The sequence below is a fragment of the Sardina pilchardus genome, chromosome 3 (genome assembly GCF_963854185.1).
Source record: "Sardina pilchardus chromosome 3, fSarPil1.1, whole genome shotgun sequence".
Taxonomy (NCBI): Eukaryota; Metazoa; Chordata; class Actinopteri; order Clupeiformes; family Clupeidae; genus Sardina; species Sardina pilchardus.
The window spans coordinates 25,106,834-25,124,029 of NC_084996.1; the positions used below are offsets into that span (position 1 = coordinate 25,106,834).

At 46.2% G+C, this 17,196-nt stretch overlaps 2 protein-coding genes across 2 annotated transcripts; both read right to left on the reverse strand.

Annotated features, from left to right (window-relative positions):
- Window positions 1–111: 111 nt before the first annotated feature.
- On the reverse strand, window positions 112–8,051 carry ppp4cb (protein phosphatase 4, catalytic subunit b). The gene is made up of 9 exons (XM_062532561.1): window positions 7,909–8,051; window positions 6,073–6,345; window positions 5,464–5,515; window positions 5,324–5,374; window positions 4,317–4,418; window positions 3,804–3,977; window positions 2,567–2,693; window positions 1,990–2,179; window positions 112–1,376 (listed from the first exon to the last, which is right to left on the reverse strand). Exons 2-9 carry the CDS (start codon window positions 6,168–6,170, stop codon window positions 1,247–1,249), a joined length of 924 nt encoding a protein of 307 aa, XP_062388545.1. The 5' UTR covers window positions 6,171–6,345; window positions 7,909–8,051; the 3' UTR covers window positions 112–1,246.
- Window positions 8,052–8,178: 127 nt separating this feature from the next.
- Window positions 8,179–17,190, reverse strand: si:ch211-136m16.8 (nucleoprotein TPR). The gene is made up of 7 exons (XM_062530981.1): window positions 16,887–17,190; window positions 16,417–16,495; window positions 10,141–15,891; window positions 9,647–9,866; window positions 9,343–9,425; window positions 8,959–9,053; window positions 8,179–8,539 (listed from the first exon to the last, which is right to left on the reverse strand). The coding sequence occupies exons 2-7, from the start codon at window positions 16,471–16,473 to the stop codon at window positions 8,476–8,478; spliced, it is 6,270 nt and encodes a 2,089-aa protein (XP_062386965.1). The 5' UTR covers window positions 16,474–16,495; window positions 16,887–17,190; the 3' UTR covers window positions 8,179–8,475.
- Between the last annotated feature and the right edge of the window lie 6 nt (window positions 17,191–17,196).

A 17,196-nucleotide genomic window follows, 5' to 3' on the forward strand; every position in this document is an offset into this window, starting at 1 on the left:
TGTATTTGTACACAGCACCTTCAAAGTTACTTGCAACAAGTGTGCATAACACTTGCTTGATGAATTAAGGAAATGGAAGTACACACAAAAAAACACATGTGCAGACACAGGTTAACTTTATACAAAAGTACAGTTTTATTGTCACAAATAATTAATAATAAAAATCAAGGAGTCCTAGAGAGAGAACAGTCAAAGGGAAAGCACATTTCAGAAAGAATGCAGTTTGGTTTGCGTGACGTGACACCTGTCGTTTGAGTCACACCTCGAACAGCAGAGAGAAAAAGCATGGTGTGTGTGTGTGCACGTGTACATGTATGGATATATGTGTGTGTCCTTGCGTGCATGTGTGTGTGTGCGCGCGTGTGTGTGGTCCGTTGGTACACCAAGCTTTGCAGAGGCTGGATCATAGCTTTTGGACTCTGATCCAGCCCTTTAGACGGCTGAGTGAGAGCAGGGCAGCTGGTGCTGGACCCAGCGTGGGGTCGACTCCACACGGGCCGCAGCCGGCCCACAGCCGGCCCACACCTGCCATGAGATGGACTGGAACAGAACACCTGGGAACACTGATCCAACCGCCCACTCCTTCACAAAAAGAACAGGCTGAGAAATAAGATGCTAAGCGAAAGAAGAAGAAAGTAAAAAGAAAAGAGCGCATAAGAGGCATGTACTGTAATGCACGGCACGGCTGGCCCAGCCCCATCACATCAGCGCCCTCTGGAGGCCTGGAGAGGGATTCAGTCCTCTCCTTCACTGCTCATCTCGCTGCTCTCTCTCTCTCTCTCACTGCTGCTCCCCGCTCACCCTCTCTCCATTGTACTCTTCACATTAATTAGAAAACTCTACTGCTACAGCATAGAAACGGGGTCATGGAGGGGGAGGTGGGGGAGGGAAGTACAGCAGTGGGTGGTGTGTGTGTGTGTGTGTGTGTGTGAGACAGGGTTGAAAACATAAGTCCAGGTGTTCTTTATGGGTACTGAGGTGAATGTGCGTGGAAGCTTTGAGTCTTTACAAAACAAAATCCTTAGGGGCAGGTAGAAAAAAAAAAGAAGAGGGTTATGAGCAAGAAAGTATTTTTAAAAATAAAAAACAAAAGAAAGAAAACAAAAATCCACATTAAGACAACAGGGTGGGGGAGAGGGAGGGGAGGACAGTAGAGGAGAGGAGAGGGGGTGGGTAGAAATACAAGATGGTGCGGAGGATGGCATCTCCTGCTGCGCATGTTTTGCTTCCTGAGGTCGCGGGGGGGTCACAGGAAGTAGTCGGCCACAGGCTTTTTGGAGGGGATGCCACGGGTTTCCTGCGGCGCCGCCTCAAAGATGATGAACTCTTTCTGCAGGTGCTCATCCAGCTCTAAAATGGCTGCCACGTTACCACACCTGGGACAGGGGGACAAACAATTAGTTTTCAGCATTACCACACCTGGGACACACACACACACACACACACACACACATCATTCACTCCCTGCAGCTCTTACTCTTACACACACACCCCCCCAGCACTTAAATGCTTTTTGCCCTTATCCTGCCGCTCCCTACTATCCCCATATGCACAACAGGCGAAGGAACTGACCATTTCACTGCATTCTTTACTTTAGTAATCATATGCATGTGACAAATAAACCTCCTGTTCTTGTGTCCTTGTATCGTAGTATCCTAGATGCAGAGATGGCTGATCAGCTTTAAGAGGCACTTGTTGCATAAAACCTCCTCACAGACACACATCCTAAAGAGCAACTGAAACTGTCTAAAAACAAACAATAGACTACGCATCCGTGTGCACACACACGCCTAAATGCATCTTGAGTGGTATGGTAAGGTCTCTGACTGACGCATGCATCAACAGCAGTAGTTAGGAGCTAACCACACAGAGACGTAATTAGGAGCTAACCTCACAGTGCACACACGCACACACACACACACACCTATAGCAGTAATTGGGAGCTAACCACATAGACACACATGCACGCACACACACACACATACTCACCTATAGCAGTAGTTGGGAGCTGACCACACGGTGAGGACTGTCTCGTTGAAGTGCCACTTGTATCCCTCCATGACCAGCTGATGGGCTCGACAGATCATGTCTATGTCGTTAGCAGCGTTGAACTGGGCCACCACGTCACTGCCGAAGAGATAGCCTGCGCCGCGCGGACTCACACCCCAGCCTGTAGTATCTGATGGGGAACACAGGAGACAACACACACATCAGGAAAAAGGCACATCTACAGCTGGGGACAGAGGAATTATAATGGGGATCCTAAACACCACACACATGCTTGTCAGGTTGACAAGCCTAATATTTTGTAGAAAACTATAAGTGCCTTGAAACCACACACATACATTCGCACACACATACTGTACATACATGTGCTATGGTACATATACAGTAGCGCTGAAATGAACAAGTATAATAACACTTATACATTAGTAGTATATAAAGTATATGTAGTATAGTATAAATGCATATACTATAAAAGTAGTATAAAACTAGTGATGGTTTAAGTCATGTTTATTAGGGCTTTTTCAGCACCACTGGCAGGTGCTGGTTCACACGCGCTTACCTTCAGGGTCCGACCAGAGGAGGTCGCACATGGGGCCGTCATGTGGTACTTCCTGTTTCCTGTCAATGGTTCTGATCTGGTCCAGTGTCTGTATGGAGGGTGAGAGGCCACCATGCACACAGAAAATCTGCACAGAGACACACGTCACAGTTAGCAACACAAGATCTGCACACAGAGACAGACGTCACAGTTAGCAACACAAGATCTGCACACAGAGACATACATCACAGTTAGCGACACAAGGCCACCACCTTCACACTAAGAGTCTCACCATCTCAGCCCCATTTCTGCTTTGTGCTGCTATCTTGCCAAACAGTCTTTGTGCTATTCAGGGCTCCATGTGGACTGGGTCCATTAATGAGATTGTCAGATGTGCAATTTTACAATGCAGACAACACACACACACACACACTCTATTCTGGGGCAGGAAATGCCCTGATGTTCAGCAGCATCAAGACCACAATGAGTCACACAATTAGAGCAAGCGCAGCAGCAAGCTCTCCAACATGTGCAGCCCCAAGCAGAATGTCCTCAGCAGCAGAAATGCACCCCACAAAGGGCCACACAGGCCACCGTACAGGGATGTGTGCGCTGGACAAGGCCAACTACGCATGATATGGATGCAGTTATTCCCATTAACTTACAAGAATGAAGTGTGCATGCAATCATTCTCATTATGAAGTGAAACAATAAATAAATAAATAAATAAATAATAAAAATCAATCATCATTGTTTCACTATATTATTTCTTTTATTTAACCTGTGCAGTGCCCGTAAAAACAATGTTTTCCAAAAAAACTTGTTGCCCAATTACGTTATCTTATTCTCTTATTACTTTTACTATAGCTTCATTGTTTTGATTTGCTGCCAAATGGGTTCTGTCCCAAAGTGATTTGATGTGTCAATCGATGTAAAATGGCTTTTGGCCACCGACCAGAGTCCATTCAAGCAACCAAGCTAAATTACTGTTAGCTTCACGACACTGAGGCCATTTTGCAAAGCCATCAGCACCAACAGTGATGGCAGAGATCTACTCGACTTGTATGCAAACTATCAGAAAGCGAAACTGAAATACGGAAGCAAACTAAATCATATTAAATATAACCGATTCATTCTGATTCTTCTACTGAAACCTCCAGTACGAAATACAATCCACAAATAACAGCGCCTTGCCTTTTCTCATCGTACTTAAAACAAAATCTTTGAGAAGCGAGGGCTGAGAGAGGCCTGCACCCACCTTTCCATCAATGATGGCCGAGAGGGACAGGTAGTCGAAGATCTCCGTGCAGTACCTCCACACGGTCACGGAGCCGTACTTTCTGAGACACTCGTCGTAGAACCCGTACACCTGTGTGATCTGCCGCGACTCGTGGTTGCCGCGGATAAGCGTGATTCTGTCAGGGTAGCGCACCTGAGGAGGGAGGAGAGAGACAATACCAACAGGTACTGAGAACAAGTCCAACAACACGTCAGTAATGCTGCTGTGAAGCTCACACACACACACACACTAACACGTTTCAGCCGCCTCCTGAGGGGAGTATGAACCACAACAGGACACAGATGTGCATATAAACATGTGTGGAGAGTAAGAACCACAACAGGACAGACACACACACACGTGCATATGAACAGGTGCGAGAGATCTGAGGAGGAGAGTAAAACAGGACAGAGACACACACACACACACACACACACACAGGGATGTGCATATGAACAAGTGTGCGAGATCCGAGGAGGAGAGCGGTGCTACCTTGAGAGCCAGGAGCAGGAGAAATGTCTCGACGCTGTAGAATCCTCGATCCACAAAGTCGCCCATGAAGAGGTAGTTAGTCTCCGGAACATCCCCGCCCACCTGAGGAGAGACGGGTGGAACGTGGGGTCAGGCAGGCGACAGAGGGAGCGTGGGGTCAGAGGTCAGGGCCGGTGAGGACACAGCCGTGATATTTCACAACACTACTCTAACGGTAAACACGGCGTCTGGAGGAACTCCTGATCCCCTGAAGCAGCCTCTGCACAACACTACTCGAAAGGTAAACAGGGTGTCTAGAAGAACTCCTGATACCCTGAAGCAGCCTCTGCACAACACTACTCGAAAGGTAAACAGGGTCTCTGGAGGAAGTCCTGATTCCCTGAAGCAGCCTTTGTTCTCAAGTGCCGTTAGGTGACGCTCTGTCTGTCATTGGCTGAGCCTCCTCTGCTGGTACTTACTAAACAATTAGTCCAGTTGATTTAACAGCTCAACCATAAGTATCCACAATTATAACTGGTGACTTTAAAATGTTCACCATTTCTGGCAGTTTGAAGGTACAGGTACATTTATACAGGCTCTTTCCTCAACTACAACAGCTTTACACCCAAACAAAAGGAGTAAACTACTTGGGTCATGGCCAAAACAATCTCTAAATAATAACAACAAACAGTAGCAGATCATTTGATTTAATACTAGCCAACTATATTATCACAGACGATTTCCAGAATAAAGTTCTTCATGAAATTGGTCAACATTAAAGCCATCTACCTAATAACAATCCACCTGGGGACTTAACCTGATATCTTGATGGTTTCAATGACAATTAAACCACTTTATGTCATGTGCACATAACATTATTGTTTCCCAAAAAAGCAAGTGGTTCAGTGTTTGTACATTATTCTGCCTAAAAAGTGAAGTGTAGGCACATTATTCAAGGTTCAAACAACTAGATAAGCCGGCAACAATGTGCTGATCCGCGGTTTCTGGTGAATGACAAACACACTTACTCTAAACAACTCCTTCAGGTCGTAGAACTGTCCATGGATGTCACCACATACCTGCACATAGAGTATGAAGTTAATACTCTTACAAACAGCACAAAAACATGAAACAAACTGATTATGCAAGCTAAAGCATTCTTACTCACTGTCACTGGAGAATCTACTCTCTGTACGTTGCTCTCCTCCACGAGGATTTCTCTGTGATGGGAAAAGGTTTCATTCAAATCTGGTCTTAAAGTGAACAACAGTTTTGATCAGTTCAAAAATTATGAATAACAACCAACCATGCGTTACAACATAAATAGGAGCATACGTTTTCAAACCAAAAGCAATGACTCAGCACTTATGGTCTGTGTTCAGGTATGTTCTGTCTCAAAGACGGAGTGTCTGCTTGGTGCACTGACCTGTGTTAAGGTATGTTCTAAGTCTCAAAGATGGAGTGTCTGCTTGGTGCACTTATGGTCTGTGTTAAGGTATGTTCTAGAGGTAAGTTCTAGGTCTCAACGACAGAGTGTCTGCTTGGTTGTTGTGTTAAGGTATGTTCTAGGTCTCAAAGACGGAGTGTCTGCTTGTTGCACTTATGGTCTGTGTTAAGGTATGTTCTAGGTCTCAAAGACGGAGTGTCTGCTTGGTGCACTTATGGTCTGTGTTAAGGTATGTTCTAGGTCTCAAAGACGGAGTGTCTGCTTGGTTGTTGTGTTAAGGTATGTTCTAGGTCTCAAAGACGGAGTGTCTGCTTGGTTGTTGTTATTTACCTGGCTTTGGCACACAGTGCTTTGACCTCATTCTCTTTGATGAGCTCACATCTCCTCAGCTGGTCGATCTGTCTGTCCAGATCGCTGATGTCACCCATGGCCAATTGCACAAACAAGGGAGACGAGACAGAGGGGGAGAAAGAGAGAGAACACCAAGCTGTACCCCAATCACGTCACTCTGGTAATCAGTATGGCAACCCGGCCTCACGCAATGCACAGACTCCCACGCAATCACACGGACGAGAGAGGGGTCGGGAAGTGGATGCAACAGATCTGTTGAAAGAAATAATTAAACCATTTTAGAAAATAGCTTGCAAAACTAACTAATTGGCAAGCGTACGGGGGCACACATATCGTTCAACACACTTTATAATTTAAAAATGGGGCCCTTGTGGTGGGGGCTTAGTATGACAATATCACTTCTACGCCACAATATATTAAACCGACAGAGATAAACTATCAGAGTGCAGGGAAGACATCTCACCCCAGAGCGCGAACCAAATGGGTTCGGTAGGAATCAAGTCAAACCAACGTGATGTTGATTAACTTGTAACCAATCATTTTAAGATGGCTAACGACCAGAGTCCATTCAAGCAACCGAGCTAAACTAGCGTTAGCTTCAGGACTGAGGCCGCCTTGCAAAGCTATTAGCACCAGCAGTGATAGAATAGATCTAGCAGCTACTCGGCTTAAATGCAAACTATCAGAAACAAACTAAATTACGGAAGCAAACTGCACAACGTAAATAATCTGATGTGTATGTGCAGCACTACTAAGCTTTAACTTTTAAAATTCTACATTACCGGCTCACTCGTCGGGCTAATGTGTTCGCGAGGGGTTACGCACGTTAACTGTGCACATAGGCTAGTAAATGGCTATGTTAGTTAACCCTCGGCAACGACTGTATGTAATTTGGAAAACAAAATGTAGGTTTAAAAGAAGTAGAATCCAGCCACGAAACCATCTATCAAACGTTGAATCTAAACCATGTCAACTAAAGGAAATTGATTAGGTAACATTAACCCCTTTAGCTAAAGCGCTAACAGGAGCCTGCTAGCCTTTCAGCTGCGAAACCACTTAACTTAACATAAGGTTAGCCAACTTTTTTAATGTTTCGATGAAGCGCCATTGACGATCAGGTTTCGTTAAAATAAAACACTTGGGATTTATTGATTTGACCTCAAATTGCCGTGATTACTTTAACAACGTAACGTGATATTCAATTCCATAAACCAGGGTTATCTTGACCTGTTTAACAACGAACTCAGTATGAGAAGTATCGCTAACGTTATCTGCGTTAACGCTAACGTTAGCTAAAGTTACACAAGTTGAGGCATGCCTGCATGACAAAACAACTTATTAAGCGACCCAGCGAGAACATATTTGTTTATATAAAAGGGGACCGTTAACTGGCAAAATTACAAGGAAGCAAAAAAACCCAAAACCAAAAACAAGCCCAACTGTATGTTTTATAAAATAGCACATAACTGTGGATGTGTAGCACCTCCCGACTAGTCGTTCACTTGCTAAATATCCTGCCTTCAAGCTATCGAGTTAGCTCATCAGTGACATAACATCATAATGTTGGCCAATCTACTTGGCCTCTGATAAACGCAAGCATAGCTATAAGTTACCCACATAGGCTATCCCTTCCTTTAGCACGCTAGTATCACAGTAGATAATAGGGTCGGCTAGGGCTAGCCAGCAGTGACTAGCTAACATGCTAACCATTAACCTAGCCGGCAACCTAACGTTAACGAGAAAAAGTCGACTTTCGTCGTATTTGTTCACAACGATATATCACCTACAATAATATTCAGTTGTATTGTACGTTACCTCAATCACATATATGGTGTATATATCGAAATTCTACTGTAGGGGTAATTTCATTCGTTCTCGTTTTTCTTCTTTCTCCCGGTGTAATTCCTTCTTTTCTTACCCCACCTCAATCACCGGTGTCTGCTAGCGCCTCCCTTTCCGAAAACCCACTGACGTCGTGCGGCACATACTGCGCAGCCGCCCTCACAGGGGAGGGTCTCCTCATCCATGGTAACACTTAAAAACAAAATGATAAACAGCAACAAACAGCAAAACATTCCAAATGGGCAAAGAAAAAAGGATATAATTTAATATAATTTATTCAAATACAAAAAAGTTTCCTTTACAGTTTTGTTCAGCTCATAAAGTAGGCTACACCAAGGCCTTCCATCACACATTCTGACCACAACAAATGTGAACTTTTGGATTCAACTTTTTGCATACATGTATTTAGGCTATTTAATGTAAAGTTAGATTGGCATATAGGATTCATTCAAGTCATGAAAAGAAGCCATGGTCCATCACAATGTAACGTAAGAAATAGTCAAACAAACAGTTAATCATTTCTGGCCGCAGGTCATCCTCCTATTCTTTGGTGGACTTCCGCAGTTTTCCCTTCAACTCAGCCATCATGAAAGGGTTTCCCATCCTACAAACAAGCACAGACTGTAAACAGGCTGAAATCACATAGCTACTCTAGCACTACCAGCATGACACACACATACTGAATCACACAGCATTGTCACTGCAAGCACCTTTAGGCTATAGCCTAGGCCTACATCCTAAGTAGCCTACATTCATGTGGATTCATTCTTTTTAGTCATGCGGATTTGTTATTTTATCATCCTGTTTATGTTGTAGTTTATGTATGTTCTGTGTTGTGTCTAAGCTACTGGGACCTTCAACTTACCCTCGGGGATCAATAAAGTATCTATCTATCTATCTATCCATCTATCTATCTATCTATCTATCTATCTATCTACTGTATCTAAAAGTACAAACAAAGACATGCACACTGAATATGATATCCATAAACGGACAGACAAGTCCTGTGTGCGTAGTGCGTACCCTATGGCATGCTTTGGAGGCGTCCATTTGGGTTTGCTTTGGGTCGGCCCCTCCTCTGCTACATCCTCTGTCTGCCTCTGTTCTGACTCAGATTTCTGCCAAGAGAGAGAATAGCAGCCACATTTACACACAGTAAGCTTTAAGACGTTGAAAAGAAGCCATAATGTGGGTCCTAATTTAAACGATGGGCAAAGTGCAGCGTCTAAAGGCTATGTTCATTTAATAACTAGGCCAAATGTATTTGTGTTAATAGCATAGCTCATTAACTGACTTTGCTCTTTGGCCATCATTTGGCGTGCTAAGGCTACAGACAGCTCAAGACAGCTTGCACTGTGTTAAAACATCACACATAAAGATGGTGAGTATAGTGGCCGAAATTAGCACCTGTGATGGTGAGCTCTCGGACTTCTGTTCCTCTTTTAGCTCTCTGTTGGTCTTTCTCAACACAGGAAACCCCGCTCCTAATCCTGGAGGGCCAGCAGTAAAAACAACAATCTGAATCATCTAGCCGAAATGGAATCTCTTTATAAACATTCAGAGGGACAAGCTAAAAGAACATCTTTTTTTCTAATGAGAGAAGTATTTGTGTGTGTGTGTCTATGTGTCTGTATAAAAAAACATGTTTATATGTGTTTTGTAAACATGTGCAAATGTGTGTTTTTTTGTTGTTAATTTGGCTTTCACTCACCAGGCAGCCTGACACCCATGACCCCTACCCCTCCCATGGGCAGTCTGTGTGCAGGAGGCTTTCTGCCGGGGGGGCCAGGGAGGCCGTCCTGCTGGGGGGCCCGGGGTGTGGGCTCCAGAGAGGGCAGATGCAGAAGGGTGCGTGGGTCTTTGGGAGGGCGGACCAGAGGGTTTTTCACCGCAATGCGAGACTTCTGGACAGAGAAGTCCAAAGAGGAGACCTGGACGCAGGACAGAGGAGATACAGGTTAGAGACAACACTGGTGTCTCCTGATGATGAAATATATTTCCATTTGAAAGCAATACAATTTACAAAGCTCTAGCTTAGATAGATAGATAGATAGATAGATAGATAGATACTTCCCCTTGATCCTCAAGGGGAAATTCAAAAATTCAACTACTTTTGAATACAACTACTTCTTCAGAATTGAACTAAATTCTGTTTCCCCTTGGGGATCAATAAAGTATCTATCTATCTAAAGAGAGCATGATTACCTGTGGCCCTGCTGTGACGTCTGGCTGATCTTCTGGTGGCTCCTCCTCTCCTCCAGCATCTTCCAGCTTTCTCTTCAGCGCTGATCTGTCATCCAGGTGTGATGCCTCTCCACCACTCACCTCTATGGTTGCCATGTCAACATCAGGCTCTTCATTTTGTCCTGCAACGTCTGGGCTTTCTTCTGTCTCAGCCTCTGCTGCACATGTCTGCTGGCCTGTCGTCCACGGAATGTCTGCATTTGCTTGTTTATGCGGCGCCCTGGTTGTTTCTTCTTTGATCATCTGTGATTCATCTGGCACAGCTGTAGCAGCCTCTGAGGTGCGGAGGTCGGGCTCAGAGTCAGCCTCCTTCACCACGGTCCTCTCTGCTGAGGGGAGGTCAGGCTCAGAGTCAGCCTCCTTCACCACGGTCCTCTCTGCTGAGGAGCGGAGGTCGGGCTCAGAGTCAGCCTCCTTCACCACGGTCCTCTCTGCTGAGGGGGTTTCAACTCCACGCCCGCCTTCCTGTGATGCACCTTCATTATGCTCTGGCTTGTCGGATGAATCGCCGTTACCTTCTTGGTGCTCCTGCACAGTGCCCCTCTGAGACGTCAGTGCCATGTTCTTGGAGTCGGGCTGTGGAAGCAGTGGATTAATCTCTACCTCTATCTGTGGGACTGGGGTACTACTGGCCTCTGCTGTCTCTGACTCGGGTTCCTTTACGTGTACTATGGATCCAGAGGATGAAGCTGTTGATTTAATAGAGGAAGCAGTTGTTAATGTATTACTCTCCATGGACACATCAACACGTTCTGAAGCCAGTACCTCATCAGCGGTCTCTGTAACATCCGACTCCATCAATTCCTCTTTAACTAACGAGTCTGTGGGTACAGTTGTGGTCGACCCCTTGATCTCTAGCTCACTTCCCTCGTCCAATGATTTTGATTCCTTAGATAATTGCATCTTTATTTTAAGTTCTGCTTCCTCTTGGCGTCTATGTTTTGATTCAGACTGTGGCTCTGATTCTGATGTGTCCATGAGATTCATCTGTTCAGGCGCACCACATGGCAACGCAGTTCCAGGGGTGTGCAGCGCAAACTCAGTGTCGGCCACGACGTCATCTTCATGAGTATTTCTGAGGATGTCTGATGTGTGGCCATTCTCCGTGTACCCTGATCCTGCAGCTAATTCAGACTCCTGTAGTGCCGCCGGTGATTCCCAGGGTGTAGCCGGTTCTGTGTGTTTGGGTCTGCTGGGTGAGCTGGTGTCTGCGTCTGTGCATGCCGGGTCTGCGTCTTCCCTCAGGAGAGAAGCATCTGTCCCGGTCTCAAGGGGCTCCAGCTCTGGCATCTCAGGCTCATACAGTAAGGCATCGCTGGCCTCTGTGAAGTCCTCAATGAAATCGACCTCACCGTCCTCGGAGTGCCATCCCTCATGAGCCTCTTGGACCTCCGCGTCCTCGGGGTCAACGGAGACTCCTTCATCCTCTGACTCCTCTGTGGGTCTCAGACCTTCAAACTCATCTCTTTCCTCTTCTTCTTCCACTTCTTCTACTTCCTCTACTTCCTCTACTTCTTCTACTCCCTCCTCCTCCTCATCCTCCTCTTTCTCATCCTCTTCCTCTTCTTCTTTTCCCACCCTGTCCTCCCTTAGAGGTTCTGCTTTTTCTCCTCTCGGTTCCTCTGCGCCAGGGCCCAGGGTAATATCTGTGACCTCACTTACAACATCCATCACTTCCTGTGGGTTTGCGTTCATTTCCTGCACATGTTGTCCAGTAGGTCCTCTTTGCTGTAGGTCCTCTCTGATCACCGCTGAAATGGTGTGTGTTGTGTCCGTCACAGTGACCGATTCAGCTGCTGGTGTTAAATCCTGTAGCATATCTGCTGTTTTGTCAACCATCCCTTCAGCTGCTGGTGTTAAATCATGTAGCATATCTGCTGTGTTGTCAATCTTGCTATGCTGCTTCATCTCCCTTTCTCCATAGTCTTCCTCAGAGCTGTGCTGCTTCATCTCCCTTTCTCCATAGTCTTCCTCAGAGCTGTGCTGCTTCATCTCCCTCTCTCCATAGTCTTCCTCAGAGCTGTGCTGCTTCATCTCCCTCTCTCCATAGTCTTCCTCAGAGCTGTGCCTCTTCATCTCTCTTTCTCCATAGTCTTCCTCAGAGCTGTGCTCCTCCATCTCTCTTTCAGCTTCTGTTGATGAATCCTGTAGCATTGCTGCTGTGTTGTCAATCACCCCTTCAGCTTCTGTTGATGAATCCTGTAGCATTGCTGCTGTGTTGTCAATCACCCCTTCAGCTGCTGTTGGTGAATCCTGTAGCATTGCTGCTGTGTTGTCAATCACCCCTTCAGCTGCTGTTGATGAATCCTGTAGCATTGCTGCTGTGTTGTCAATCACCCCTTCAGCTGCTGTTGATGAATCCTGTAGCATTTCTGCTGTGTTGTCATCCCTGCTGTGCTGCTTCATCTCTCTTTCTCCATAGTCTTCCTCAGAGCTGTGCTGCTTCATCTCTCTTTCTCCATAGTCTTCCTCAGAGCTGTGCTGCTTCATCTCTCTTTCTCCATAGTCTTCCTCAGAGCTGTGCTGCTTCATCTCTCTTTCTCCATAGTCTTCCTCAGAGCTGTGCTGCTTCATCTCTCTTTCTCCATAGTCTTCCTCAGAGCTGTGCTGGTCCATCATCTCTGTTTTTCCATAGTCTTCCTCAGAGCTGTGTCTCTTCGTCTCTGTTTCTCCATAGTCTTCCTCAGTGCTGGTCTGCTCCACTTCTTCACACGGGTGTTTGCTATCAGTGGTGTCTGCTGTGGCGTCTTCTTCACAAACTGCTTCCAGCACCATCATCTCTTCCTTCACCATCATTTCCTCCTTCACCAAGTCCTCCTTTTCACACAGATGCTGATCACTGACATGATGATCTGTGCCTTGGCCTTGCAACTGTTCTTCTTCTCGTCTGTTCTGATCAATTCTAGAGACGGATTCCTGTTCTAGCACCTCCTCCAAGTCCTCAGCTTTTTGTCCCTCTCTCATTACATCCTGTTCTTGACGTTGTTTGTCATCTTCATCATCTGTTTCCCCGTCTGACTCCTCAGTGTCTTCCCGTGGATGTTGATCATCAGCAGGCTCATCGATCCTTTCGCCTCTTAATCTCTCCCTTTCCCCTTGTAGCCCACATTCACGCTCTTCATATACAGATGAATTTACAGCTTCAGTATGTTCCTCTACCTCTCCATCATACCATATAGTCAGTGGCTCAACAGGTTGGTTTGAAATTGAAATCGGCTCCTGTTGCTCCTTCAGGTTGTGTGCACTGTCCACCTGGTCTGGACAGGTGAGGCTGGCCGCTGATACCTGTGTATGACTCTCTTTATGAACTTCCTCCTGGTGATCCTGCAACTTTAATTCATTAGTTACACATTCCACTGATGACGCCACTACCTCCTCCACCAGTTTGTGTGCACTGTCCACCTGGTCTGGACAGGTGAGGCTGGCCGCTGATACCTGTGTATGACTCTCTTTATGAACTTCCTCCTGGTGATCCTGCAACTTTAATTCATTAGTTACACATTCCACTGATGACGCCACTACCTCCTCCACCAGTTTGTGTGCACCGTCCACCTGGTCTGGACAGGTGAGGCTGGCCGCTGATACCTGTGTATGACTCTCTTTAGGCACTTCCTCCTGGTGATCCTGCATCTTTAATTCATTAGTTACACATTCAACTGATGACGCCACTACTTCCTCCACCAGTCTGTGAGTCAGTGCGTAGATTTCCTGTTCGTGGTCTGTGTACGTGGCGGTGGACAGTGGTGTGTCACGGTCTTGATGGGCTGCATCAGGCGCGGTCTCATCCTCGCTGCTCTGGCTGGCATGTGACTCTGGCGCTCTTTGCTCAGCGAGGATGACGCCGGCCACTGCTTCATTGCCTTGTTCAAGGATGGCACTGGACTGTGGTGCTCCAGTTTCTGGGTCATCTTCGTGAACCACTTCCTGATCCATCACTTCCTCTTCCTCTGAGTCTTCCTGACCTCTGACCTCAAGGTCAACTTCGCCTGAGCCCCAGAGCTCACTTCTTACGGCAATCCCAGAATTCCCTGCTGCGGAGTCGTCACTCATCTCTAAACCTTTGAGTTTGGTTCTCACAGCGTCGTGCTCCTCTAGAACCTTGAGTTCAGTTCTCACAGCGTTGTGCTCGTCTAGAACCTTGAGTTCTGTTCTCACAGCGTCGTGCTCGTCTAGAACCTTGAGTTCGGTTCTCATAGCGTCGTGCTCGTCTAGAACCTTGAGCTCAGTTCTCACAGCGTCGTGCTCGTCTAGAACCTTGAGTTCGGTTCTCATAGCGTCGTGCTCGTCTAGAACCTTGAGCTCGGTTCTCACAGCGTCGTGCTCCTCTGGAGCCAGTGTGCTAGCCTTGTCATCATCAACCTGCTCTGTGTGTTGTATGGTGTCCATGGTCTCTGTGTCGTCATCATGGTCTTTAATCTGCTCTGTGTGGTGTATGATGTCTATGGTCTCATCATGGTCTTTAACCTGCTCTGTGTGGTGTATGATGTCTATGGTCTCATCATGGTCTTTAATCTGCTCTGTGTGGTGTATGATGTCTATGGTCTCATCATGGTCTTTAATCTGCTCTGTGTGGTGTATGATGTCTATGGTCTCTGTGTCTTCATCATGGTCTTTAATCTGCTCTGTGTGGTGTATGATGTCTATGGTCTCATCATGGTCTTTAATCTGCTCTGTGTGGTGTATGATGTCTATGGTCTCATCATGGTCTTTAATCTGCTCTGTGGTGTGTATGATGTCTATGGTCTCTGTGTCTTCATCATGGTCTTTAATCTGCTCTGTGTGGTGTATGATGTCTATGGTCTCATCATGGTCTTTAACCTGCTCTGTGTGGTGTATGGTGGTCTCTGTGTCGTCATCATGGTCTTTAACCTGCTCTGTGTGGTGTATGGTAATGTCTATGGTCTCTGTGTCATCATCATGGTCTTTAACCTGTTCTGTGTGGTGTATGGTAATGTCTATGGTCTCTGTGTCGTCATTATGGTCGTTAACCTGCTCTGTGTGGTGTATGGTGGTCTCTGTGTCGTCATCATGGTCTTTAACCTGCTCTGTGTGGTGTATGGTGGTCTCTGTGTCGTCATCATGGTCTTTAACCTGCTCTGTGTGGTGTATGGTGGTCTCTGTGTCATCGTCATGGTCTTTAGTCTGCTCTGTGTGGCGTATGGTGCTGTCTATGGTCTCATCATGGTCTTTAACCTGCTCTGTGTGGTGTATGGTGGTCTCTGTGTCGTCATCATGGTCTTTAACTTGCTCTGTGTGTTGTATGGTGATGTCCATGGTCTCCGGGCACCCATCCTCACTCTCAGTGGACTGCTGGGTTTGCACCTCCTCATGCTCAGCAGGCAGTGCTGGCTGCGGATGATGTTTCCCATCAGGACTCCTCTGCTCTAGTTCCTCCCCCCCTGGGCCGGCCTCTGCGCCTCTACTCTTGGAGAATTGAACGCTGTAAATGTCAGTTTCCTTACCGTGGTGACCTGGGATCACGTCACACCTCTCCCACGGAACTGTGGGTGAGCGGCTGTGCACGTGTGTGGTGGACGAGCTGACGGCCATGTCCGTTTCGGTCCACCCCCGCCCTGGATGATGCTCGTCCCTGCACCTCTGGCTAGCCGTCTCCCTAGAAACATCATCTTCTTCATCACTCGGTTGGCTGTCCCGGTCCTCTGGGTCAGGTTCTGCTCTCAGAAATCTGGCCACAGTGGTTGTGATGTAGGCCTGAGGGTGAGTAATGATACAGTACAGTATGTGTGTGTGTGTGTTTGTGTGTTTGTGTGTGTGTGTGTGTGTGTGTGTGTGTGTGTGTGTGTGTGTGTGTGTGAGGGAAGAGGGGGAGGAAAGACATAGTGAAACAGAGAAGTAATTTTAAACCTGAGTTCATAAAACCACTGCTGCTCACCAGATTAATTGACCATTAAACAAAGACACACAATGCCATTAGAGGTCCCTTTAGGAACTGGGCGGACGAAAAGGTTTAGTCGTATGACTACTGATACAATAGGCTACATGATAACACCACCACCCTTACAGCAAAAAAACTTACATAGTGGTTTGTGAAAGCTGCAACATCATCAAATGTCCTGCTGTCTACAACAAAACAATTAACAGGTCTACCAGGTCGTTTATATGTTTGTTCTGCTGTAGCCTACTGCACATTTTTGAATAACGTACAGTATACAGATGATAGTATACCAGAATAAAATACAGATGACAACCCTCCCCTGGTTCATTAGTAACACTCACCACGGCAGCCCAGAGCGTCCTTCCAAAACGGAGGAGGGGACTTTCATCTGGGTCCATAGCTGACTTCAATCTTGGTTATCTTAGAAGTTTTAAAAATGTTCGAATATGTTACATACCCGCTGTGGACTAGGCTAGAAATTAGGCTGTATGACTGCAATACAGAGAACGGTAGTCCACCCGCCTAATCAGTCTGATCCGTGCGTACTTAGAATCAAGAGTGTAACTAGTCATAACATCATTATGTGTCGTGAAAAAATGCAGCTGATACTTCGTAGCCTAGTTCCTGATGTTGATATGTCCGGTTTTAAAGAGGAACAGATATAGGCCTAGCCAATGTGGTTCACCGAGGCAATGTGTAAGCCCCAGCCAGCAAAACATGCAGCGTGACGACTGTCATGTTCAGGTTTAATGTTAATTGAGTAACCTGGACGACAACTTCAACTGGGTTACAGCCGCTTTTAAACAGTTACCTGTGCTGGCGTCTTCTCCGTTTTCACTTCTCAAAATTGTCCAATGACAAACTGAAGTTGATATTCTCTTTTTCTCTTTGCATTAACTTCTCATATTTGACTCTTCGTGTGGGTAGCCAACTTCTTGATGTTGAGTAAAGCCGACAAGAGGAAAAGAGTCGCAATCTTGACGCAATCTGATATTTTATACATAGGCTAAGATAAGAAACGCTACATGTCATGCAAACTCTATCCGATATGCTAAATCGAGGTCTGAATGGAGCTGCTTGTTTGTGCATTCAGAGCAGTTGAAGTGAAAAGACAAGCTAAT